Source organism: Theileria annulata, chromosome 1 (genome assembly GCF_000003225.4).
Source record: "Theileria annulata chromosome 1, complete sequence, *** SEQUENCING IN PROGRESS ***".
Taxonomy (NCBI): Eukaryota; Apicomplexa; class Aconoidasida; order Piroplasmida; family Theileriidae; genus Theileria; species Theileria annulata.
Genome location: NC_011129.2, coordinates 1,711,537 through 1,737,155, shown reverse-complemented (window position 1 = coordinate 1,737,155; position 25,619 = coordinate 1,711,537). Strand labels below are relative to the sequence as shown.

General features: G+C 32.0%; 6 protein-coding genes across 6 annotated transcripts, besides 19 other annotated features; 2 read left to right on the top strand and 4 right to left on the bottom strand.

Moving 5' to 3' along the window:
* Positions 1 to 12: 12 nt before the first annotated feature.
* TA20790 (uncharacterized protein) lies at positions 13 to 1,632 on the bottom strand (the record flags this gene model as incomplete). Its single annotated transcript, XM_949226.1, has 1 exon — positions 13 to 1,632. The coding sequence occupies one exon, from the start codon at positions 1,630 to 1,632 to the stop codon at positions 13 to 15; it is 1,620 nt and encodes a 539-aa protein (XP_954319.1).
* Positions 1,582 to 1,632: a sequence feature (Signal peptide predicted for TA20790 by SignalP 2.0 HMM (Signal peptide probability 0.660, signal anchor probability 0.000) with cleavage site probability 0.462 between residues 17 and 18).
* A 965-nt stretch (positions 1,633 to 2,597) lies between these two features.
* Positions 2,598 to 2,669, bottom strand: a tRNA.
* Positions 2,670 to 2,721: 52 nt separating this feature from the next.
* On the bottom strand, positions 2,722 to 10,795 carry TA20783 (cysteine repeat modular protein; the record flags this gene model as incomplete). The annotated part of the gene is made up of 3 exons (XM_949225.1): positions 2,722 to 3,463; positions 3,595 to 10,129; positions 10,165 to 10,795. The coding sequence occupies 3 exons, from the start codon at positions 10,793 to 10,795 to the stop codon at positions 2,722 to 2,724; spliced, it is 7,908 nt and encodes a 2,635-aa protein (XP_954318.1).
* Positions 3,633 to 3,701: a sequence feature (8 probable transmembrane helices predicted for TA20783 by TMHMM2.0 at aa 2038-2060, 2067-2089, 2137-2159, 2187-2209, 2243-2265, 2291-2310, 2320-2342 and 2354-2376).
* Positions 3,735 to 3,803: a sequence feature (8 probable transmembrane helices predicted for TA20783 by TMHMM2.0 at aa 2038-2060, 2067-2089, 2137-2159, 2187-2209, 2243-2265, 2291-2310, 2320-2342 and 2354-2376).
* Positions 3,831 to 3,890: a sequence feature (8 probable transmembrane helices predicted for TA20783 by TMHMM2.0 at aa 2038-2060, 2067-2089, 2137-2159, 2187-2209, 2243-2265, 2291-2310, 2320-2342 and 2354-2376).
* Positions 3,966 to 4,034: a sequence feature (8 probable transmembrane helices predicted for TA20783 by TMHMM2.0 at aa 2038-2060, 2067-2089, 2137-2159, 2187-2209, 2243-2265, 2291-2310, 2320-2342 and 2354-2376).
* Positions 4,134 to 4,202: a sequence feature (8 probable transmembrane helices predicted for TA20783 by TMHMM2.0 at aa 2038-2060, 2067-2089, 2137-2159, 2187-2209, 2243-2265, 2291-2310, 2320-2342 and 2354-2376).
* Positions 4,284 to 4,352: a sequence feature (8 probable transmembrane helices predicted for TA20783 by TMHMM2.0 at aa 2038-2060, 2067-2089, 2137-2159, 2187-2209, 2243-2265, 2291-2310, 2320-2342 and 2354-2376).
* Positions 4,494 to 4,562: a sequence feature (8 probable transmembrane helices predicted for TA20783 by TMHMM2.0 at aa 2038-2060, 2067-2089, 2137-2159, 2187-2209, 2243-2265, 2291-2310, 2320-2342 and 2354-2376).
* Positions 4,581 to 4,649: a sequence feature (8 probable transmembrane helices predicted for TA20783 by TMHMM2.0 at aa 2038-2060, 2067-2089, 2137-2159, 2187-2209, 2243-2265, 2291-2310, 2320-2342 and 2354-2376).
* A 3,016-nt stretch (positions 10,796 to 13,811) lies between the features above and the next one.
* TA20782 (cysteine repeat modular protein) lies at positions 13,812 to 17,913 on the bottom strand (the record flags this gene model as incomplete). The annotated part of the gene is made up of 2 exons (XM_949224.1): positions 13,812 to 17,341; positions 17,382 to 17,913. 2 exons carry the CDS (start codon positions 17,911 to 17,913, stop codon positions 13,812 to 13,814), a joined length of 4,062 nt encoding a protein of 1,353 aa, XP_954317.1.
* Positions 14,613 to 14,666: a sequence feature (8 probable transmembrane helices predicted for TA20782 by TMHMM2.0 at aa 580-597, 609-631, 701-723, 775-797, 822-844, 902-919, 953-975 and 1070-1087).
* Positions 14,949 to 15,017: a sequence feature (8 probable transmembrane helices predicted for TA20782 by TMHMM2.0 at aa 580-597, 609-631, 701-723, 775-797, 822-844, 902-919, 953-975 and 1070-1087).
* Positions 15,117 to 15,170: a sequence feature (8 probable transmembrane helices predicted for TA20782 by TMHMM2.0 at aa 580-597, 609-631, 701-723, 775-797, 822-844, 902-919, 953-975 and 1070-1087).
* Positions 15,342 to 15,410: a sequence feature (8 probable transmembrane helices predicted for TA20782 by TMHMM2.0 at aa 580-597, 609-631, 701-723, 775-797, 822-844, 902-919, 953-975 and 1070-1087).
* Positions 15,483 to 15,551: a sequence feature (8 probable transmembrane helices predicted for TA20782 by TMHMM2.0 at aa 580-597, 609-631, 701-723, 775-797, 822-844, 902-919, 953-975 and 1070-1087).
* Positions 15,705 to 15,773: a sequence feature (8 probable transmembrane helices predicted for TA20782 by TMHMM2.0 at aa 580-597, 609-631, 701-723, 775-797, 822-844, 902-919, 953-975 and 1070-1087).
* Positions 15,981 to 16,049: a sequence feature (8 probable transmembrane helices predicted for TA20782 by TMHMM2.0 at aa 580-597, 609-631, 701-723, 775-797, 822-844, 902-919, 953-975 and 1070-1087).
* Positions 16,083 to 16,136: a sequence feature (8 probable transmembrane helices predicted for TA20782 by TMHMM2.0 at aa 580-597, 609-631, 701-723, 775-797, 822-844, 902-919, 953-975 and 1070-1087).
* A 70-nt stretch (positions 17,914 to 17,983) lies between the features above and the next one.
* On the bottom strand, positions 17,984 to 22,273 carry TA20781 (cysteine repeat modular protein; the record flags this gene model as incomplete). Its single annotated transcript, XM_949223.1, has 1 exon — positions 17,984 to 22,273. One exon carries the CDS (start codon positions 22,271 to 22,273, stop codon positions 17,984 to 17,986), a length of 4,290 nt encoding a protein of 1,429 aa, XP_954316.1.
* Positions 22,211 to 22,273: a sequence feature (Signal peptide predicted for TA20781 by SignalP 2.0 HMM (Signal peptide probability 0.932, signal anchor probability 0.000) with cleavage site probability 0.797 between residues 21 and 22).
* Positions 22,274 to 22,696: 423 nt separating this feature from the next.
* TA20780 (uncharacterized protein) lies at positions 22,697 to 23,998 on the top strand (the record flags this gene model as incomplete). The annotated part of the gene is made up of 6 exons (XM_949222.1): positions 22,697 to 22,740; positions 22,774 to 22,850; positions 22,887 to 23,333; positions 23,363 to 23,506; positions 23,535 to 23,608; positions 23,639 to 23,998. 6 exons carry the CDS (start codon positions 22,697 to 22,699, stop codon positions 23,996 to 23,998), a joined length of 1,146 nt encoding a protein of 381 aa, XP_954315.1.
* A 120-nt stretch (positions 23,999 to 24,118) lies between these two features.
* On the top strand, positions 24,119 to 25,569 carry TA20775 (dihydrofolate synthase/folylpolyglutamate synthase, putative; the record flags this gene model as incomplete). Its single annotated transcript, XM_949221.1, has 7 exons — positions 24,119 to 24,314; positions 24,352 to 24,503; positions 24,543 to 24,678; positions 24,711 to 24,924; positions 24,964 to 25,192; positions 25,226 to 25,434; positions 25,470 to 25,569. The coding sequence occupies 7 exons, from the start codon at positions 24,119 to 24,121 to the stop codon at positions 25,567 to 25,569; spliced, it is 1,236 nt and encodes a 411-aa protein (XP_954314.1).
* Between the last annotated feature and the right edge of the window lie 50 nt (positions 25,570 to 25,619).

Genomic DNA, 25,619 nt, shown 5'->3' with positions numbered 1-25,619 from the left:
ATATTAATAGCATTAAGGGTTTAAGATTACATATTCCTCTTTCTTGGGTCTTGCTTGGACTATTTTCATGAGTTGGAATTTGTACATAAGTGAGAGTGAGTGGAAAACAGGCTCAATGAAAGCCATGTCGTCCTTGCTCATGTCCCTAGTCTTGGTGAAAAGATCCAAAAAGTCTAAATCAGACTGAAACAGTAGGTCGAAAGAGTCAACCGGCTTCAGTGATGTGAGGTCCATGAAGTTACCTAGGTGAGTAAAATCGTCTGAAATTGACAAGTGATTGCACTTCCGGAGAACTGGAAGACCATAATTAACGTGTTGTGATATTTCAAATGGGTTCTTCTTGTAAAATGTCAAGTGACTGTTAAATGGAATAGCCTGGTTAGTCTTGGATCCATAGACAAAGGGAAGTGAGTTTTCAGGCCGAACACATTTGAAAAGCTGAATTACGGGCATATTCTCGTAGTAAAGTTCCTGCTCTATTAGAAGACGGAGCATTATCTCGTTATATCTAAACTCCTTCTCATGGCACTGGATAAAATTCTTGTGACGCTTCAACCCCCTCTTTGAATTTGACAACATCATCGAGTTGGCAAGCCTAACAAAGACAAAGTTCAGGTTCACAGGCCTATTATCGTCTATTTTATCAATTTTTATAATCCTCTCCTTGTCCAACAGTCTGTATTTTTTTCTTTCCTCAGCTGATTTCACATTCTTGTAACTGGTGTTGTAAAGCTCGTTAAATGCTCTGTCAACTACCCTGTTGTACATTATCTGACCAAACATGGGCATCCACCAGTTAAAGTCGTACTTCTTATGAGAAAAATCCAAGATTTTGAGAGTCTGTTCCAAGTCTGAAATTGTTAAAATGAATTTAACTGGTTGAATATTGTCATAGTTAGGCTCAGGAGGGGGTGGTAGGTTCATTTTTTTGGCCTTTTCAACCTCCTTCTCGTACTCTTTTCTCAGCTTTTCTCGTCTCTCATACCGCGCCTGGAGTTCTTCCAAAGTTTCTCTTTTTTTCTCGTGAGTTATTGGAGGATCTCGTTTGAAGTAATAGTTGCCCAAAAGTTGCCTCACTGCCTTAAAAAGTGCGATAGATTCAGACTGCCATGCGCAGTAGAAAACTACGGCATAGTAGCTGTTAGGTTTGAGTGGGTTGTAAATCTCAAGTTCCTCGAAATCGTCTGGTTCAGGATCATAAGCTTCAGACCATTCTCTGTAATTTGACAGAAATGAGGTCAATTTATTAGCGTAAAATGAAAGAATCTCCCTTCCATCCTTGAAAGGAACAAGCTTATTCTTATCTTGATGCTCTATTTGGACAATTGGCAAGGAAGTTAAGTTTAAAGGTATGGAATTTCTGGTCTTTCCAAAATTTTTTATCCTAAAATCAGATAAAGGGTCATCAAGGATGTAAACGGGAGGCGGCTTGCGTTTCCGGAAAGGAATCCTGGGATTTACGGCTTCTATTTCAGCCTTTTCAAATAAATTTACTGAAAAATCAGCATATGAGCTGGGCTTTGGATAATTTACAGAAATATTAGCTTGATGTGTACAAAAATCATCATCGGATATAAAATTACGAAAACAACTGGAAAGCGAGATCAAATTTAATAAAATTTTAAAAAGCATTATAAATTAAAATATTAACATGTACAAAAATTAAAGAAATCATCTTTAAAACATTTAATCTAAACAATTTTACAATCTGGCAATTTTCCAAGCGTGATTGTATAAAAGAATAAATTTACAAAACTAAATCATTGTTCTTCATTTAAGTTATTCTCCAGTGTGTATCCTGAATTTCAATGAATAACAAAGGACAAACCCATTTCAGCCAACAGTTTGTCTCTCTTGTCAGAATTAAAGAGAGCGTTGGATTCCTCCCGCTCCTTTTGGGTAATCTTGGTAAAATTTAAATACTTCAAAGAGGGAATCTTGTGAATTAGATACTCCCTGAAGTGAGGAACACTAAAATAATATAATATAATGGAAGAAACATACGCAACTACATGATTGTCGAGTAGGGCGAGCCTTTCTAAACTTTTACCTAAAATACATGAATAAATGTGTAAGATACATTCAAAGAGGGGGTCAAGTTGTGAAACGCTCGTAATCTGAATATTCCATGTCAAAAAATTAAAACGTACAGAATTATTGGTCAAAACCAAGGAAGATAAGTTTGGAAGACATTGTGAAATATCATTGGCTATTTTAGAAATACGATTTCCGGCAACAATCTAAAATATAATTATCAAACTAAAAAAATTACCAAAGTTTTTAGCCTGGTTAGTAGCGGAAAATTTTCCAACTTTATTATATCATTGTTTGAAAGATCTAGAGAATCATAATCGTCATTTGTGGCCCCAAGATTGGAAATTACGGAGATTCTCTGGCCTAAGCAAAAATTAAACACCTAAACAAACCCCTCAGTGATAAAGTGCGATCTCCCGTAGGACATAAAATATGGTACCCCTTTGAGATTATTTCAGGGCTCAATTTCATTATAAATATACAATTAATTGTGATTAAAATCAAAATTGTGGGTATTTAATACTATGTTTGTCATATAAATATAAAATTTAAAAGCGAGATGAGGGCTTGTGGCGCAACGGTAGCGCGTCCGACTCCAGATCGGAAGGTTGGGGGTTCAAATCCCTTCGGGCTCACTTTATTAACACTAAAATTAATTCATTAAAATATTAACTATAAAATTTACAATTAATTTTTGTTAGTTAGATTTTTATTGTATTGCTCAATTCTTCTTAGAATCTCTTCATTAGTGAGTTTGGTATCTAATATTTGTTTAACTCCTCTTTGGATCTTCCTTACATATTCCACAGCCTTTTCACCTTGTTTTGCATTCTCCTTTAGCTTTTCAAGCTTTAAATTTAACTTTTCCAGTCTTTCCTCTAGAATCCTTTTGGTGTGCGTCATTTCAAGCATCTTGTTAAATTTCTTTTCTTTAAAATCTCCACAAGTTTTAATCCTGTCGAAAACAAAAGTTCTTTTCTCTTTATACTTATGAATTACCTCTTGTAATAGGTCATGTCTTTCAGGATCATAATTCCTTATACACTCCACCAAATCCTCTTGCCATGGCTCAATAGTGAATTTGCTTATGAGCCAAGGAGTTATTACCATTTCCTCAACACTTGTGTAGTTTGTAGCACCCCTCTTATACCAATCATATCTGCACATGGTATAGTTCACGACAAACTCTAGCCACCAGCTTGGAACAAAAGTCCTCTTCTTCTCCAGGATTAGCCTGTTTAGGGACTCACGAATAGATAAAGATAACGCATTCCTGCTGCTAATACTCAAACTGGCAGTATTTCGTCTATATTTCTCAAACTTACCCTTCAAAACCTCAAAAGGTGGCTCAACTGTTATGCACTTTTTCTTAAGATTTAGAGTAATTTCAGCATTTGTGTGCCATAGTGTAAAAAAATCAACAATTCTCCTACAGAATTTCCCAAAACTTCTCCTTGTGTACCATTCTATATCGCTTCTGATTGCACATGATTTCGATATCTCAACCATAATGTACCAAAGAATAATTAGACAATAGATGCCAAATAGAAAAATTGGAACCAAACTGCCAAAGTTAAAGTCGTAACTGAAACTGCCCTAAATAAAATTATTTCACAAACTAATACCTGAATTATACAAGCTGTTGTAATGTTAACGCTAATCCCTAACATTTGCATTCTATTAAACAAATTATCACTTCTCAGGTTAAATGGATAAAGCGTAAAATTAAATACAGCAATTAGGCAAGATAACATCAGACTTGAAATTATCCTTAAACGGCCAGATTCCAAGGGCGAAATAATCCCAATCTGAATCGTGCAAATAATGGAGACAATAAAACGCCTTAACAGAACAAATGAATCCCATTCCCTAAATCCTCTTCGATAACCGAAACTAAAAATTTCACCAACTCTGTCCAATTTGTGATTTGAAATGTAATAACAGAAACAACAAAAAGATAAAACCAAAATAAATCCCGAAATTGTGGCAAACAGCACAAACCTGAAATTCTTGATACTACACAACTCAACCGGCATATATAATAAAACTGAAATATGATTTTGCCTCTTGTAACTCAAATTTACACACCAAATCAACTGCAACAACTCAATCCAAATAAAGTGTAACTGAATAAAGTAACAAATAGCCAAAATTCTAAAATATAATACCCTCCACTTCTTTTCACTCATATAATCCCTTCCAAATGTATCCATTTCACTAGTACTTGAAGTAATTTTATAAGTTCTTTCAATCAGCATCAAGAAAGCTGCACAAATTGAAAACAAAATAATGGAATCAATAACAGGTATTAAAACTGAAGTTAATCTCTGAAAGTACCACAAACTAACATAATTTATACTCTTGAATATACATCCAAGTCGAAAATAAGCAAAAGACCATAGAGGGTATCCAAATACACTATTGAACACTGGAACAAACCGCTTAATGCTCGAGTTTGTAAACACACTAATTATCCCATAGGGTATCATTGTAAAGTAAAATTCCATAAATATCTTAATTAGAACGAAGCAAACAATTTGATCGTAGTATAAAATGACAATCAAGATTAAAACCATTGAATAAATCAATATTTTTAGTGACAAGTAACTCCAAATTTCTCTCAGGATAGACTTACATTTAGAACAATCTGTTCTGAAGTGCCAAATGTCATAATTTCGCATACATCTGCTACAAAGATATCCATCAGAACCCCTGGAACAATATCCTTGGAATTGAGAGCCACATCTAAACTCCAAATTGCAAGGGTGAAACTCAACAAAATCAGTGTACACTCGTTCTACTATAGATACGTTCTGTTCACTCGGGTTCCAAATTTTGCTCTTTTTTTCAACATTATTATAGGCTGGATAAGCTGGGAAATAGCCCTGTTTTGGCTTAGGCTTAACGTGATCACTAAGTTTAATTGAATCAAAAGTATAATCCTTCTTTAAGATCTTAACAATCTCGATATTTAATCCTCCTGGACATGTTGCTCCTTCCATACATTTTGAACACTTGATATTTTTATAGTCACCAGCAGGATTTTCCGAGCTATTAAATGAATGATTTTCATCTCCCACTTTATTATTCTGTTTTTTAACCCTCATGTATCTACCATACTGACAAAAACATTGACTTTTTGAAACGGAACCACCGTATGTTGTGGCGTATTCCATACATCGCCCACTACAAGGCGAATTCTCTTGCCCCTCCTTAAACATCCCTGGCTCACATGGAATACACCTATTTGAATATGTTCTCTTAACGATATCCGCCATCACTGAAGTAAAATATTGATCCAAACCTTTGAAATTTATCTCTTGTTCTTGGAAATTTTCCTCCTCTGGCATGTAACCTGGTAGACATAAACAATGAGTTAAAGAAGATGGATTGGTCGATTGAGGAGGTATACCGGATCCAAAAGGACATTTATATGGAATATTATGAATTTTATACTTGTATTCGTCTAATTTATTCTCACTTTTATCATCAGAATCTACATACCCAAACCATCCACCAGGACAATAATGGTCAGTTAAACACTTTTCACACTTTATTTTATGTAAATTTTCAAAACCAGATCCATTTATTCCTGAAGGAATTAATACCAAAGAATCAGTTAAGGATAATTTATATGAATGATAGCTCACAAAATCTAACCTATTGTAGTCATCTATCTTCAAATCTAAGTCAATCATAACTTCTTTATCACTTTTATAAATTGAGTTTCCAGTTACAGTATATTTACCTGAAACCGGCAAATCTTGAGGGTTTTCTACCACAGCATAGTATCCTTGAGTGCAAGCACAGTCAGATGCATGCTTTGAACCAATTTTATACGTTTTAAACTTGTCTGGGCACCTCAAACAAGAAAAATTACCAACTTCTTCCTTATACCATCCTATGCTACAGGGATTACACTGGTTTTTGTCTAATTTCGATGGTTCATAACCGGCTATACAAAGACACGAGTCAACTGATTTAGAACCTATTTCAAGAGTTACTGAATTTTCATGACAAAGAGTTGGAATTCTACTACCAGTACAAAAACTGTCAAGTGGACATAAAACGGCCTCAAATGGAAAATTATAAACAACTTCACAAACTTTTAAAGTTTCATATTCCTCATCATTACTTTTAATGTGAAGATCGAAAAAATATAATTTGCACTCTTTAAATTCCACGTCAATAAACCTAGTTCCATCGTACAATCGAACTTGGTTGGTTGTATAAGGTGTTGAGGTTTTATTAAGGTAATAGGCAGTCCCACCGAAAGAATAACCGGTGCAATAAATATTCCGCAAGCATTCCTTAGAACAAGAACTTTCTGTCTCCCTTAAAACAATGGTACTGTGCCTTGAATTTACACTGTTCTTTTTAGTCATGATACATTTTACCCTTAATTTATTGGAAACAGTTCTTTCCTTGATATATTTACTCTCAAAAGATTCAGCCTCACTCTGATTATCGGTTTCTACCAATAACGAGTGATCAACTGTGAGTAAACCTTTAATGTAATATCCCTTTTCGGGGATGCATGATAAAATACTCTTGGATCCAACAGACAAGGTTGTTGTATTATCTGGACAGGGTAGACATGATATATCTGTTGATTCTAGGTGCTGGAAAAAGCCAACTTTACACTGACGACAATCAACTGATAAGTTGATAGGATTACGATAAATATAAATATTTCCATATCTCATGGGACAATTACAATCTATTGCAGAAAGAGCTTTATCTTGGTTCAGAATGCTGTTCAATCCACATCTCCTAGGTTGAATATCAAATCCAGGACAATATGAATTGTATGGACACTTGTAACAATCTTTGGCGTTGATGTTGAAATAATAACCTGAAATACAAAACTTGCAAGCCTTTACAGTTTTCGAAGCCAATTCATTAGTCACCAAAACAGTATTTGAAGTATCATTTTGAAATTTGTCCAAATGGTTTGAGAATGATTGATAAATACCCAAATCATCTTCTTTGGATAAGGCAGCCTCCAAATTAAATCTAAAAAGGTCTGAGTGTAACTTCAGAGGTTTAGCATCATTTCTGTTTGAATGAGTATGGCAGTTTGTGCATGGAATATTACCTACAGTATCCTTGTATCCAAATTGAGAACAAGGTTGACAACCGTTAAAATTGTATCCATATCCTTTGTCACATTCACAATCATCTTCACTAGAACTAAATCTATCAATTGTACTTTTTCCTAATCCACATAGGGTAGGCAATGAATCTCCTCCTTGACAGTAAGATCCAATATCACAAGGTGCACAAATTGGACTTGAATCTTCAATTTCTTTGTACTTCATTCCGAATTTTGAGCCCATACCAACTGAATTTAGCAAATCTAATGGAATTATTTCCTCGGGTGACCCCGTATTCTTTATATTATAGAATTTCGGTTCACAGTAGCATTTTAGTTCTTCGAGCGATTTTGCTCCAACAACTTTTGATGTTACATTATTTCCGCATGTTCCTGGACATGGTGCATCACCAATTTCGCTCTTAAAAGTTCCAGGTTCACATAAAACACATTTATCACCTTTAAAGTAATATCCTGAACTACACAAGCATTCCCAAAAATAACGTGACCCCGATTGTTTTGTCGTTGAATTTGTTTTTCTCATGGAGCAAGGAATACAAATATCCTCAGTCTCATCATTTCTATATGTTCCAATAGGACATTCTTCACATTTTTTCATTTTCTTATTAAATTGATTTCCAGGGGCACATGATGCAAATATTGTTATAGTTGTTGAGACATGTTTGAGTAAGTTTCCGCCATATATTGTTATCGAATACCTTCCAGTCACATTTAATTTGCCAGTTATTACTCCAGTTTTAGAATCTTTTGATAATCCTACCAGTTGTAGATTTACTTTATTGAAGTGAGGCTTTTGAGATTTTGGTAATTGTTTTTCATAGAAAAACTCGAAATAATCTCCCCTTTTGATTGGGACTAAATTAATTTCATCTCCACTCTGATATTTATCCAAAACATTGTAGTAGAAATTCAAGTTTACATAGGTTGAAATGGGTTTATTTTGTACAAATTGTTCTAATGCACCAAAATTGCTCCTCCAAGATGAAATATAAATCATCCCAATAGCTGAATCAACTGTGATTCTTGAAATCAGTCCTCTAGAATAAATAACCTTGTATCCAGAAAGCTCTTCATTCACAGTTTTGAACACTATTATTCTACCAGTTGTGTTTTCAGAAACAACCAATAAAATATGTGTTTCTGACATGAAAGAAGTCTTATAAAAATCCATTGAAGATGGCTTATCCAGGTAACCTACAGGAACTGAGTTGTTTTCAGATATCCCATCATAACTTCTAATAAAAACAAGGGAAGGATTGGGCTCTGAAATTCTTAGTTTATATGTATTAATCAAGTTTTTTTCAGGGTCCAAGCAAAATAACTGAGAATTATCCGCCGACACACCTGTTTCAACCTGTGAAAGTATACTGTTACAATAAACATTTGCTACAGCCACCCTTTTTTTAACACTTTTAGTCATTCCTAATCCCACTACTGTATAAGAATAAATGCCCCTTTTATAGCCTTCTGAGATTAAAAAAATATTTATATTAATCATTGCTATGTCTAATGGGTTTACAATTAAATGAGGAAAAACTAATTTGGATTCTAAATTGGTACGTTGAATCGGAAGATCAACAACCAACACATATTTCCCACCTAGAAAAACAAGTGATTTTTGAGACTTTACTTCTCTACACAATATCCAGTTTTTCTCCGTTTCGCTCCCTAAAAAATTCACATTTAATCCAACTTTATCTTTTGAGACGTTTACAATTCCGTTTCTAACATTAAACGTTACAATCCACAATCTGTTATTACAATCTGACAATACAATTACTTGCTCCTCTAGCAAAACACAAAGCTGAACCATTTTCTTGTATCCATTTATAGAACAAGTTTCATTCTTTTGCTGATTCAGATTTGGTTTACTTTCAGAACCTTCAGGACCAAAATAAATCAAATCTGATGTATAGTTAATATAATATTTTTTAACTCTCAGATATCCAGCATTTAGCCATTCTAAATTTGTTTCTTTACTTGGAGAGCTAGTAGATTCTTTATCACTTTCAGCTTGTTTGTCTTTATCCTGTTCATTTTCCTTATTTTCAGAAATGTTAATACATAATTTATAAGTTCCTTCATGATAAATAATTAGTCTTTCAAACAAAATGCCTTTATTATTTTCTACAGGAGCTGATTTATTAATTTGAATAATGTTGCTTGTTGATTCATTGCAATTCAAATCAACGCTTATAATTCCCAGTTTATAAACATAATTCTTTGAAATGTTGGTGCCTCTTATGATTATGTTTTGAGGTATACCAGCCTTTATATTCAACTTTTGTTTTATATATATTCCACTTTTGTTATGTATTAAAAATCTTGTATAATTTTTGGAATTAAATACATCGGATCCTGATTCGACTATACATGACTCATATACAAACCCTTCATGACCAGAGTATCTGGTAACGAATTCACTTACAAATTTAGAGGCGATTTTAATGTCACCTTCGACTCTAAATGAATAAACAATTGGTAAAAAAGAATTTATATTATTCCTAGAACAAGTTTTATTCAAAGTATCAGAATAAGAAATGAATATTCTTATTAACATTGACTTCATTTTTAATTCAGTTTCATTGTTAACAATGTATCCAGTTGTGTCAATAAAATCATCATCTGATTTACATTGTTCGTTGAGAATGAATGAACAAAAACATATCTTATAATGAAGATTGTTGTTATTTGTTCTGGTAACCAATAACTGGAAAGATTCCCAAAGGTAATTATCATTGTTAGATGAATATTTCTTAACTAAACCATAATTATTTTTATCCGGCTTATAATTTAAACTGATATTTTCCAGTAAAGTGGAATTTGATAATAAATTATTGGTCATTTTTGAAGAGTTGATCTTACCGCATTTAACATTATAATCAACTATTCTTAATTCATCGAAAAGGGATAGTTTTGAGCCAAAATATATAAGTTTTATTGGCTCATCAGTTAATTTAGTTACAATTGTCTCAATTCCTAAATATAATTTGGACGATATATATATATATAACCTGTAAATGATGGAAATAATAATGTTGTCGAATGATCTGAAATAGATTTGCAATTGTTACCTCCACACCAACAAACTAATGAATTTTCAATAATTAAATGTTTATCAATAGTAATGAAGTTCCCTGGAAAACTGTAAAATGAGTATGTCACATTTTGAGAATACTGATTAAACTCATTGTCTTCGCAATTAACCTGATGGTCTAGTTTAGAAATGAAAGTTATAACAAGTATATTGTTAATTTTACAGTACCACTTATAATTCAATAATGTTTCAAAATTTTGTTGTTTATTTAATTCAGTGTTATTAATCTGCCTGGGTCCCGTTACTAGATATTCATTTTTACTGTAAATATTCCTATCGTTTAATTTAATGCAGAGAAACAATAACTGTTTTATATTAAATCTTGAGGCATTTGCGACATCCATTGATGATAAAAGCTTGCTATTGTGATTTTTTCTAATAACAATCCTTGAGAATATGATCACGTCTTTTCCATTTTCACTGTAAATTATATCCGGTTCTTCCCGCATTGATATTGAAACGTTCATATTTAAATTCGAATGTTCTAAACACGTTGGAACATAAGAGAAAAATATCCTAGTATTATTGTTGTAATTATGGGCAGTCATTGTTAATGTAAAAGGTTTGCCAAAATAAACTAGTATTTTAGATGAGAAAAAATGAATTCCTAAAAGTTCTTATTAATATTAAATCCTCACCAGATATTGAAATTTTTGAGAATTTAAAGAATTCATCCGACTGAGTTTTGTAACACAAATTATAAATGCCTGGATTTAACATTGTTACAGTCTGGTTTTCATATATGGAATGATATTGTATTATATAAATTTTATTATTTTTGGACATTAAAACCGGTGAAGTCGACTTTACTAAATACATAAAATTAAGTATATTAATTGGTGAATTATCACACTCATCCTAATCAAAATTTATGTTAGTATAAAATACCTTTTTTATTATTAAACTTGATCCATAGTTAAATTTATTTTGTTGAGAAGTACTCATGCTAATGAATGTAATAAATGTTAAATTTATTGTACATATATGACCATAGTTACAGGAAAATATTTCATTCGAATACAATATTCCAGACACAAAAATTTCAGATATTTCAGTTTTAAAATCCTCACTAAGACCACAATCCACTACTGAACTTGGTTTACACCAACATATTTTTACTATTCCATAAAATAAAACTTTTTCCAAAATAAGCCCTTTATTTTTGAATGGCATTCTTTTGCTGAAACTATTTCCCAAAGAATTACAATTTTCAGCTACTAAAATATAATGTTCATCCTGAATTGGCTCTGAAATTTAATTATTATTGACAATGTATACCTTTAGGTTTCAAAATTATTTTCGAATCCAAAGGAAGATAGTATTTCGTCTTTTCAAGTTCAAAAGCTATAGAATGATTAATAATAAATAAATAACCTTTTATATTGACCAGTGTAAATAAAGAATTTGCTATTTTATCTTCATTCTTTGTCCAGCAAATTTCATACATTCCAACAGTGAACTCTATAATCCAATATTAAAATTTTAAATTACTGTTCATAATTACATTAAATGTTATGAGAGTTATTCTTTCTCTTCCTTTTTGATAATAAGTAAGCTCAAAAATATCAAATGTATTATTTATTTCTATTGGATGTTCGTATGAACAAGACTTTGACAATGTCATTGTCCCATTATTTTTTGAATAAAAATTGTTCATAACTATATCACAGTTTGTTCCAATCCAGCATACTTGTTCGTGACGAATTGAATCTAAATTATATGAATATATAATATTTTAATTCAAACTAAAGTTCAAAATTGATCCGACATGAATCGAATAGTCTTCATAAGTACAGTTTTGATTTTTTATATATATCTTAGAGCAATAGCACAGTTTAAATACAGCTGCATAATTAACTTCATAATCAAAATTTATTCTTGTCCAAATGAATTTAGTAACTGAATATGATGGTTCAATTTCAGATAATCCTTCATTTGCCAAAAATGTTAGAGGAGGTGAAGTTCCACATCTTTGTGAAATTATTATTTTAGAATTCGAATCAAAACTTGATGTTATGTTAATTGTATTCAACCTAATACTACAATTTTTTGACAAATCACAAGATGCTCTTTGAAATTGTGATATCCCTAATTAATTTTATATCTAATTTAAAATACCCCTTATAGTAATGTTTGCAACTTCTGGGTAATAGTTATAAAAATTGCTATCTTTGCATTTTATTCTTTCATCACAAAAATCACAATATTTAAGGACATATTTGTAGGTGTCGTCAAAGTTTATGTTTAATTTGACAGAATTTGATTTTATTTCCAATTTTTCAACCAAACTCCATAGTTGTGATTTTGAAAAAGGATCTCCTCGCTTAAATTTCTGACTATATATAAAAGCATATGATGTGTCACAATTGAACATATCTTGGTTGTTAAAAACGATTTCTTGTGATCCGAATGGAGAAAGGTACAACTCTCCAATATAAATACCTACATTTCATATCATGATTAATCCTCTTACTTAAAACTTGAATATGACCCAAATAAACTTTAAATTTGTCATATTTGCAATCAGGACTCCAATAAATATTTGTTTTTTGTTCATTTTTTACATCATTGATATACTTTCTTTTATCAATATAATACTGATATTTCCCTTCAGAAACATTAAACAACCTTTCAAAATCAGAGTCAAGGATTGTTTTAGATATTAAGTAACAATTTTTTGTATTAATATATTTTCCTGGTATATTAATAATACAATCCATTCCAACTATGCATTTTAATTCAATAAATGAGTCAGTCATCGGACCTAAAAATGAATTAAATATAATATTCATCACCATCTACATCCATATTGCAAAGTTTCTTGTCATAATTCAAATCATCTTCAGAATAACATAATACAGGATCAATTAAGAAAGTGATCAGTGGTCCACCAGAAATATATGTAACGGACCATTTACCTTGAAATAAAATTTTAATTTTATTTTACCTTCAGATATTTTTTTGATTTCCTTTTTTGATATATAGCCAACTGATATTATTTTACCAGAACAATCTTTGTTCTTAAGTGATATAGTTCGATATTTATCTGAGGATGAAGGATTTTGACCCAGTGGTAAATATAAAGTTGCATTTTTCTTCCACTGAATTCCAAATGTAATAGGATCAACTTTTTTCGAAACTTCAATCCCTACGACCTTTTAATTATTAAAAACGAGCCTAAGTATTCTATTGTTGCTATTTTTTCATAAACTCCTCCGCTATTTAATGAGCATAAAATCATTGGAGAATTATCTCCAGCATACTTAAGATCAGGATCAAGTAGCTTCATTTTATAACTGCACTCTGTTTTTGAATTAACGTATTCTTTGACATATAATTTCAATCCTTTATGTTTTGGGGGAATCTTATTCTCCAATTCACATGGTCCATATTGCGATAAATTGCATATGATTTTTAATTTTTCTAAATTTATTGTAAAAACTAATCAACCAACCTTCACATTTTGAATCTTTTATAAATAAAATAAATATAAATAACTGTGTAAGAATTGTCTCCATCTATTCAGTTATAAAATAATGTGTAATAATATTAAGATAATTAGATTCATGTCACTTTTAATTTATAAATAGAGTCAACTCTCTTCTTGTTAGAAAAAACACTTGATTTTCTATTCGTTCCTAGTTTCCTTTCCAATTTTGATATCGACTTGATAATTTCATCATTGGTCAAATGTTCCGATAAAACCTTTTCAACTCCGATTTTCAAGGCTGAAGCTCTTGAAAATCTAGTTCCTATCGAATCGATTTTTTTCATTTCTTCTTCTAAGGAGTCTTTAAGTTCATCAACTTCTAATCTCAGACTCTCGAGTTCAGTTGTTCTTTTTTGTTTCTCTGACATTAGAGCTCCGTAATCTCCTTCTTGTTTTGCACGCTCTTTGAGTGCATTTATCTCATTTTCTATTACTTTCAGTTTAGTTTTCTTTATTTTTATGCCAAAATTTCTTACAAGATCTAGATATTTGGTAAATATTTCATAGATTCTTACTATCTCAGATTTATTCATACGGCTAAGTGAGATTAAGGAATAATAGAATTGAGATAGTGTTATGGGTCCATCGTTGTAAAATTCCTCGAATAATATGTCCACAAGCAGAGTTGATGAGATATGGTCAAAACATTCATCTAAAGTTTTGTATTGTAACTGTTCGCATGATTCACCGCAAGGTTCTGAGTTATGAAAACAAACTATGTGAGACCTTATTGTGTTGAATGGGTAATTTAGCAAAAACAGTTTGGCAAACCCCTTGTATTTCTTATTAAAGAAATATAAATATAGTACATACTCGATTATCTCATATTTTGGGATATTTTTACAGAAAATATCAATCTTCATACATCTGGAATTCCAGAATATAAGCCTGATGTAGAAGTAGAAAAGGGTAGAAGAAAATACACCTATGTTTTTGTGGGATATACAAACTTCTATAACCTCTCTTAAGCATGTAATTAAAAAGGTTTTATCACGCTTAATATTTACAGAATCAATAATTGAGTCTATTGATTTCTTTTTTGAGATGTTATAAGCTTCAAAAACCATGGTATCATCATGCTGATTAAAGTATAGCAATGAGTGGTTGTGTTTAAAAAATGATATGAAAGAGGAGGTAAAATTTCTCCAAAAATATTCTCTGGGTCTAGATATAATACAACAAATTGTTATAAACTCTCGTAATAGAGTTGAGAAAATTAACACATATGATATTGCAGAAACTATAAATGGCAATCCTGAAATAATTGAAAAATTGTGAAAATATGATCCGTACATAAACATTGATGAAAAAATGTTTGAAGCTATTAAATATTTTTCCAAATTTAAAAATACAAATCCTGATCTCGAATCATATGGTTTGGTTGACAACATTATCACAAGGTATATAATGTGAATGATTAGGTAGAACAAAATTCTGTTAATTTCAGATTTGTTCGAGTCTATTGAGTTCCTGCATACTATAAGGAAAATGATTAGGATCTGTCTTATCAATTGAACAACATCCCAGTTTCTATATTTTTTCCTGTATCCAGTAATAAATATATTCCCCCAGCCCGAGGTGTACTCACAATTCCAGAATTTAAAAAACAAAAATAACAGTAATATAAAAATAAAACCCATTGATGACCCACTAACTATGGAACCAAACATAAAGTACTTATTTTTAAAGGTACATTCTTGATTTGGCATGTGCAAAAGCACATAACCTTTTCTTAGTGGAAATTTTGTACACCATAACATAGAAAGTGAATTTAAAGATATAGATGGTAAATGTAAACATATCAAGACTACTATGTGTTGAAAAATTAGTTTAGGATCGGTTTCAAATTTTATTTCAGTCTCATCATGTGATGTTGACAGAGAAACATTACTTGTTCCAACCTTTATTCTAAGGAACTTAAGTCGCCTTTTGAGCGACCTTTGACATATAGAAAATGTTTTATTTACTATGTAAAGAATGAAATCAATTATGAAAATAAATATAATATCAAGTATTAGTTTGAATATTCCAAAGTACCTTTGAAGGTACCAAATTTCTATATAGTTAAGTTCAGTCAGCTTGGGGACTCTTTTGTCAAAACCCAAGCGATTTAAAATAAAATCTACATATACTGCCAAGTTTCTGAAGCAGTTTACTCGATCTACATATGCATAAAAATTTAATGGATGGTAAAAGAATTTTTCGTAAAAGTTATAAAATTTTCTAATACTCGACGGTGAGTTTGAGGGTATTATTCCTAGGGGGACTAGTGATAGTGTGTAACTATATAGAATCTTAAAAATGGTTACCAGTGATAGCTCAGATGTACTATTGGCTCGTTTGTTATACAAGGAGAGTAGAATTATTAGGCAATACAGTGTAATTCTGGGTAAAATAATCTTAATTAATTCACGTATATTACTTGAACATTTTTTACATTTGGAATTAAAATGATGAAGATCATAACCTGGATCACACTCTGTACAAAGGAGTCCAGAAGATCCTTCGAAACACTTGCCTCCTCCTATACAACGGGCAGGAGTAACACAGGGATATGTTAATCTAATATGGTTATTTTTGACAACTGGATTAGTATTTTGAGGAAAAATTTGAAGGAAGGAGTTAGTGGACTCATTTCTACTATTATTTATATCTACTATTGCAAAACCACTTTTTGGAACAGGTTTGGTGTGGATACCATTTTGTATCCCACCATAACAAATAGATCCGTATGGACATTTTTTACACTGAAACTTACCATTTTTAAAATTATTATAAAATCCTGGTATGCAAAAGCACTCCTTTTCACTTTCAGAACCAGGTAATGATGTGGAATACACTGGACACAATTCATGACAAGGTTCATTTTCGTAAACCAATTTAAAAGTACCAGGTAGGCATTTTTGACACTCCATTCCAAATCCCGTATCCAAATTACTTACCAATGGTCTTATTCCATATCCTGGGTTACACATACATGAGCTTGTGGATTGTTTTGTAGAGGAAATCGGGACTGAGGATCCAGCATAACAGGGAACTGGTGGCATGTGGACCTTTGAAAACAACCACATTCCCTTGCAAAAATAACCGTAAAGACAAGTTGAACAGTAAAAATCTAACTTTCTGTTAACTAAATCCTTTATATTTTCACTCAATAACCAATCAATATCTAAAGATTCCTCATTTATATCCTTTGTTCCATGCTCATGTACATCAGTAACCGTATTTGTGTATAAGATTCTGTTTGTTGTACTGATCTTTGGTTGTATTAATGGTGCAGCATATTTGTTCTTTGTGCAGGTACATTGATTAATGAAGAATGAGCCTTCCATTGCAGTTGTTGTATTTTCAGGGCATTTGGTGCACAGATCATTTGATATTGTTGGTTTATAACTTCCCTTCTTGCAAGGGGTGCAGAAGTTATTGTATGGATAATATCCTGGTAGGCATAGGCAGTGATCAGGATTCGATGACCCTTCAATCAGTGTAACAGAGTTTAGTGGACACTTAATCAGCAAAGAATTGAGCCCACCTGGGCAATAATAGTTTCTAGGACAAAGAAGAAATTTTGGGTATACGTAATCCCTGACAATTTCACACACAACTGGACCTAAAAATTAAATTTAACATGAGAATAAAAATACCATGGTTGTCATCTCTAATACTGACTGGCTCGTATTTAATTATAGGGATTTTGTTACCGAATGTTGTATACAAGGAACAAAAATTTTCTTTTGGGGTTTCACTTGATCCTGCGAATTGTGTGAATTTATAGTAGTGGGCATATTTGCAATAGGGGTTAAGTTTGCACAGTTCTACGCACGATTCAATGCTTTCTCTCAATATCATATTGGTTGGTGAGATGAGTTCTACGCTCCTGTAACAATTCACTTTAAGTGATTGTAGAATAATTTCATTATAAGTTTGGTGACTAGACTCTATGTTTTCGGCCATAACCTTGTAATTATCGACAAGATTGAAATACCCTGGGAGTGGGATGCAGTCAAGCAATGAAGTAGATCCCTCTTTCAGCGTATATGTATTTTCTGGGCATTTTATACAACCGCCTTGAGTTCCATCTATTGGTTGAAATGTGTTTAATGGGCATTTAATACACTTTCTAGATGTAGATCCAACCAGGGAAATCGTAGTGAATCCAAATCCCTCTGGGCACATACAGTCGTCTTGAGAACTCGGACTTTCTAAATGTTCGTTTAAATATGATATTGAATAAATATTTAGGATTTTAAATACCTTTCTTAACTATAGAGTTAGCTCCACATGAAATTGGAGCGAAATTAGCTCCTTTACAGAAGGATTTATCTGGACAGTGAACGCAAGATTTTCCGTTATGGTAATAGCCAGGCATACAATATATGCATTGATCTTTACTAGTGGATCCTGGGTTTTTAGAGTATGAATATACATCGTCTGGAGTGTCTGCAGAGCACAAAGTGCATTTATCATTTGAAATGGTTGATTTATATGAGTGAATATTACATGGTTTGCAACCTTCTTCTAAGAATTCATAGCCTGGGTTACATAGGCAGTCATTTATTGATTTGCTTCCAGGACCTATTGTAGATGTATTTTCTGGACAGGTATAAACGACATTATTCCCTGGACAATAAGTTCCTTGGTAACATTCCTCGCACCATCCATTCTTATTAAAGTAACCCTCAACACAAGTACATTTTAGTTCTTCACGTGACGAAGCGCCTACCACAGAACTAATTTGATTGGGTAGACATGTTTTATCACAAGAAATTGCACCTAGTTCGTCATTATACTTTCCTTCTGGGCACATTAGACATGCTTTAGTAGAGCTATAAAATCCAGGTTTGCAAACACAATCTAGAGGACTAGTTGAACCGTAATTTTTTGTTGTTGTATTAGCCATATACTCATCACATCTTAAACAAGTATCTAGGGATAGTTTATGTCTATAATATCCTAACCCGCATTCAGCACATTCTCTAAATGGTGGTGAATACTGGTGTCCTAGGGGACACCTCGAAAGTAGTTTTAGAAGTACTGTTGTCTTTCCTAGTAGAAAATCTACATGAAGCATTACTTCAACTTCACCGTTAAAACGAGAGGTACCGAAAATTTCTCCAGTTTTTCGGTTCAATTTTAATCCAGTTTCCTGTATCTCTTCCTCCAAAACATTTTCGTCTTCAATATACTCAAATATGTAAAACTTCAATGGAACTCCATTTGTTACTTCTGGTAAGAATGAATAATCATTTTTGAACTGGAGTTCAGTAAGTTTTGGATATTTTACTGTTACTTCAAGAAGGTTGTCGTACTCTATCTGAATAACATATTCAGAAAACTGATCTTCAAACAAAATGACGTTCAACGACATAATATGGGTTTTTGTTGTTATGAAATCTATGGTTCCAGGAATACTTCTTACACTTGAATAGTATTTTATTTGTTTATCAACTAGGAAAAAAACTCTGATTTCATCAAACTCTTGATGACTTAGAAAAATAATAAACTTTTCTTGATTGGCCAAGAGTCTGGTTGATACGTTTAACCTAACTCCATGCGTTACTTCAGGGAAATACTCTTTAACGTCAATGACATCTATCTTTTGTGCGAAATGTGATTTATTTTTAAAATCAATATCAATTTTGTAATATTCCAAAAACAAATGTTCATTTATCAGAAAACATGAATAAAAGTTGTCATGCTCCCTATAAATATGTACATTGTTGATATCATCAGTTACTGGAATTTTTATAGAATCCAACTTGTTAATATCTTCACTGAATACTATAGTTTCTTTGGCTTTTAGTTTTGGTCCAGCTTTTTTAGTACTTATCAAGTGTCCAATACTAGATTCACCCACAGAAATATGAATATGTTCTGGACATACGAAAAATGTTACATCTGAAAATGAGAACATCATTTCCATGTTGTTGATTCCTTCAATGATAATTTTAGGTTCTGGTTCATTTTCGAATACATATACTGAATTTGGTGATAATAAGCACAAGACTTCATTTTCTTCGTCAAATGATAAATGGTTGATTTGGACTTGAGGAACAACAAATTTGACATCATATTTGAATGAAGTTTCAAGATCATCTGTTTGTGAAAAACATGAAAATTTTCTTCTATTATAAAAGCAAATATTAGTTCCATATATAAATCTATCATAAAAATCATTGGACTTGACAATTTGGTTCAGTTCAAAAGACTCCATTTTAGATTCAATTGCATTTCCTGCGAAATAGCATGCTCCATCTACACATGCACATACCTTGTAAAAATTTTCGTTTTGCTCAAATTCACCAAAATAACTAATATAATTTCCAAATGATATCCAATGACTTCCATCATCAGGGAGCCAAAATCCTTCAGGTTTTGTAGATTCTTTCATTATGTCTTTATATGAGTAATGTTCTTTAACAATTGTTATGAAACTTGAGTACTCGTTCTTAGATGTAGTTAATGGTGTTAATTCTGTTGGTTTTAGTATTTTACAATTGGCTGAGAGGTCATTTGACAAGAAAAACCTAACAAAATTTGACTCATCTAGGAATCCTGTGGTTGGAAAAATTATCTTAGATACACTACCATGTCTATTAATTATAAAATGTGTGCCAGAAAGGGGTGTTTGGGTATTAATTACTCCTATAAAATCCCATGATATTTCAAATTTTGGATTACAATCTACTCCAGAATAATCCGAGTTACCTTGGGTTGAATATATTTCATTAAACTTTTTTGTTAGTTTATTGTGTACCTTAAGATTTATTAGGCAGACGTAATATATTTTCCCTAGTTTCAATCCCTTAAAAGTGTTTTTATAATAATTCCAGGAGTCCTCACTTCTTTTATTATATGAATCTGGATAAACTCCTCTTCTTCCATTGCATATTGATTGGTAGTCTGTATATTGCATATTTCTCGACATAATTAGTTTGACTAGAAATTGTTCTGAAGAATTAGTTTTTATTTCAACTATCATATCTTCATTTTCCCATTTAGCTGTAAATTCTAAAAAACTTCTTTTCGATGGGAAAACTATTCCAATGATTGAATCAAAGTCATCTTGTGTAAAGCAAAATGGATGTTTCCAACGGTCACATGCTACCAACAAGTATGGATGAAGGTTATCCAAGTATAGTCTTGGTAAAAACATACCATTTTTAATCCACTTGGTTCCAGATTCTGAGACCACACTCTTATCCGGTAGGTATACAGGTTTGTGAGGAATAAAATCATCAAAAAGAATATCTTTGTAGTATAATGAACGGTATAACTCTTCTGGATTATAAGAAAAATTTGAATTATATTTTGTCAGGAGCTTATTATTGGCTATTTTATGGTCACTAGTACTATAGCATTTACTTGTATCAAATATTGACCTGGGATATACAGAAACACTAACTAGATCACAGGCATGGACTAACATTATTTCGCTCAGAGGATGAAAATCTGAATTTAACTTAATTTCAGTTATTCCCAATGGGTTTGAATAAAATACATTTTTAAAGTATCCAGAGGTCTTATCATTCACTTCAAAAGAATATAGTGGTATTTTGTAATCTTCTGACTTATCAACTGTGAATGAAGCACATATTCTTACTGTTTTCCCATAAAGATCCAATGGAAGTAAAAATATAATTCCACTATCGGATATTTTATAAGGTAAGTTTTGTACTCTCCATTGTAAGTTTTCACCTCCACATTTGGATTCGAGTCCGTCAATATCTTCTGTAGACTGAGCGCTTAAGAAAATTTTATTATCACCAAACAGAGAATTTTCATTTTGTTTAAAAGATTCTGGATTTTGGAATTTTATTTCTGCGATAATTTGCTTGTCGACTACTTTATGATCAAATGACAATATATTACTGTGATTAAATACAGATGTTTGGTACAAAAATGTAGGATGGGTAGTCTGTGACTTGAATAAAAGAAATATGAAAACATCAGTAAATGGCTTGGATTGTTCTATAACATTGTTTAAATGGAAGTATGAAACCATTTTATCATCACAAGATATAAAATTACTAGTGTTCGTAGGATTTCCATATTCATACTTATTAGAAACCACTAGATCTATATTTTCTTGAAAGTATTTATCCAAAATCATTCCCAAATAGTTATTATCGTCTATTGAATAAAAGTAGGAAACATCATAAAATTGAATAAATCTCACATCTAAAGGAGAGGATGCATCAGCTGTTTTGAATAGACATATGGTTCCCTTAGATTCTCTAGTATCGACCTTAAAAATTGCTTTAAAATACTTTAACGGTGGTTGTGATATACCGGGTGGCACATCTTGTAATTCAATAAGATCGAGAACAATTTTACCAACAGTTTTTGGTCCAGTACACTGTCCATGACGGGCTATGTATATTATTTCGGGTTTATAATCAAATTTAAATGTTAAATGACATTCGGAATTATGAAGACAAACGTAAGTCAAATTCAAAATGTGGTCTTCTAAACAACAAACAACAGATATTAATTTAAAAATTAAAATAGATACTAAAAACTTAAATCCTTCCATCTGTATTTTTATTGATGTGTTAAATAAAAAGAATAGTTTAAAGAAATATATTATAGTTTTAGATGTTAATTAAACCATACATATTAGAAATTTTAAATTTTAACATTAGGAACAGAAAATATATAAGTTTAGGGATAGAAATGAAAGAAATAATCCAAATGTGTAAAAGAAAAAATAATTTGTGGAAGTATACACATCATCCAAGACAAATGGGGAATCAAAAAGATTAAATATACATAATTCTAATATTTAAAGACATTTTTTCATTGTTATATTTAATTTTAAATAATATTCTTTTCATTTGTCTATTTATTTTTATTTTATTTGTAATTTTACCCTGAATATTTTTGATATCATGCTTTATAATTGATTCCACTCTGTATTTTTATTTTTAAGAATAACCATGATGTGAATTAAATTTTAATGAAATTTGTTGTTGTGGCCGTTCCAGGAGTAATTTCTCCCGAGTATTTTCGATATTACATATAATGTTATTGTAGTTCAAACGGAGATGAGATTCTAAGAGCAATCGGAGGAAAAGAAGGTCTACGCTCGGTTTTAAATGGAGAAAAATCAGGTATGGGTTTTATAAATTTATTTATTTTTAATTCAGAACAACTTATATTAAGGTTTGGAATTGACTCAACAAGTAGCTTCGTACCAGCCAACACATATGAAGATAATATACCCTGTAAATTAGTCGCAAAAGCAAAACTCTGGAAGTCCGGAAAATGTACTATAGATTTGTTGGGACCGGTTGTAGATTACTTTTCATTTTCACACCCTTCGGACTTCCTTCACCTAAGTCTACAACCTGTAGTAGCTGGAGAACTGGTTGGAGAAAAACTAGTTTCGAATGTTCCAAATATCCCTCCACCAATTTTCACCAAAATCGATATGATAGACCAATTGTTTAATAAGAGTTTGTCAAGTGGGTCTACATCTTCCACGAGCCAGAAAGTGAAAAAATACTCTTCTGGCTCAATATTCAGTTCAGTAGCTCGTTTTGAAGATGTAAATGTACCACTAACTCCACTAAATCTTGCTCTACCATCTCCAGGTAATTAAATCTAGAACCAAAATTTTTAGACCCAACGTTGATGAGTTATTTGGAAAACTTGTTTAATAAAAGAAAATTATGGTTGAGAAGTGCGTTGGACGAGTTTTTACCCACAGGATACTCCAACTGGAAGAAGAGAACATCATTTTCAAGAATCTGTTATATATTCTCAGGTAAAGAGTTTGTAATAAGAGTATTTAGATGGTCCATGGAGAGGATGTATGTGTAAACTAGGATATGATCCCAGAAAGGATAGAAACTCTAGATTCTATCAAGTATCCAGTTTGATTTATTAATTTTTTCAGACCATTGATTTTAGAGATCCACACTATAGAACAATTTCATGGAAGACAGGAAGACGCTCACTGTCAAACTCAGAAAATCTTGGTCAAGAACTTAATATAGATAAGGAGAAGACCTATGGAGAACTTTCCAATGAAGTTATAACTCCAAATCCCGAAGTACATTTCTTGATCCCGTCTAACAGACCTTCACAATTGTACCAATTATGTGATATATGCGACGCCGGGATCCAGAATATAGTAAACTCAACGGATTTTTCGGCTGGAATTTTAAACAACGAATGCTCAAAAGCTACAGGTAAGCAACTAGAGGCTAAAATATATTTAAAGGCTGGTATTCTGCGTCCGCTCTCACGAAAATAAGGGATATGATGGTAGTGAAGTCGCTGCGAATGAGACATCAACACAACCATAATTAGTCAAATATTAATAATTTTTTAATTTTTGTATTATATCATATGTAAATTATTTGCTTGTATTAAAATGGTAGATGAAGAAGATTCCGAATTCAAAAGATGCATAAACAGCATCCTGTCCAAATCGACAAAACAAGATAACTTCCTCAAGTGCATCAATCTTCTAGGGATTAAAACCGACCAATTTAATATAATTCATGTTAGCGGAACAAATGGAAAGTCTTCCGTGGCATTCAAGGTCTCAAAATGCCTAATTTCACTAGGTATGATGGTAATTCGTTAATAATTATATAATTTCAGGACTAAAGGTCGGCTTGTTCACATCTCCGCATATTTTTGAGTATACTGAAAGGGTTAGAGTTCAATGTGTACAGATTCCAAAACGAGACTTTGTTAGGATAACTGATTATATCTTCTCAGTTGTTGGGGATATGCCAATTCATTTCTTCTCCGTAAGATTTCTCCATTCTACCTCTAATCAATTCTTATAGACCATTCTCTTGATATCTTTGGTCTATTTTACTGAAAAAAAGGTGGAATGGGTTGTTCTGGAATCTGGCATAGGAGGACTTCTTGACCCTACTAACTTTGCACCTAACACTAAAGCGGTAGTTATATCTTCAATTGGTTTGTTTCCTATATCTTGACAGCAAACGTAGGCTACGACCATATGGAGATCCTTGGAAAAACTCTGGATGAAATAGCCCTGCAGAAAGCCGGGACCATAAAGAGAGGATCAGTTGTGGTTCTGGGACCAAACTGCCATAAAGATGAGATTTTTGAGAACAAGGCTAGGGAAGTCGGAGCTAGGGTAATAAAGAATAACAAGAAAGACTTTGAATCCTTTGATGAGGAGAATACAGAAACTTCCAGGTATTCCTTTACATGAAACCGCTTTTAATTATGTTCCAGGCTAGTTGTCGAAGAAGCCTTGGGATTGGGAGTGGCTAACATTTCGGCACTCAGTTCAAGGCTTAAAATGAGAATGAAAATACTTTCCAAACAAGAGTGTGAAGCGGTAAAGAACCATGTTTTGTCTAAATACCCATCACTAGTTCCTAAATTGAACGAATTTGGTATTCCAAAGGCTGTTGTTCTTGACATTGCCCATAACAATACTGCAATCAATAGGCTATGTTCAGTAATTTTTTAAATTTTAACTTGAGAATTTTAGGATTTGTTCAAGGTTTATGGTGGGAATGCTGTTTTTTGTGTTGCAATTTCGTTAAATAGGACCTTGAGTATTTTCAACCCTCTTGTGTCATTTCTAAATAAAGATTCAAGACGGTCAATTGAGATTTTCTACCTTGATGTAAACCACTCATATTGTCGAACACTAAAAGATGTGGATTCTGATTTGGATAAAGTCGATTTACATCCAGAGTAACTACTATATATATATATGAATAAATTTTCAGTGCAAAGAAAATTCTTAAATCCGGCCTCGATAAGACAAGACTAATTTGTTCCACAGAGTCGAGCGGATTTAACTACTCAAATGAAGTTTTAGGTATATAAATATATATAATATATCATGAATAGATGATTTTGACAAAGTTTTATACAAT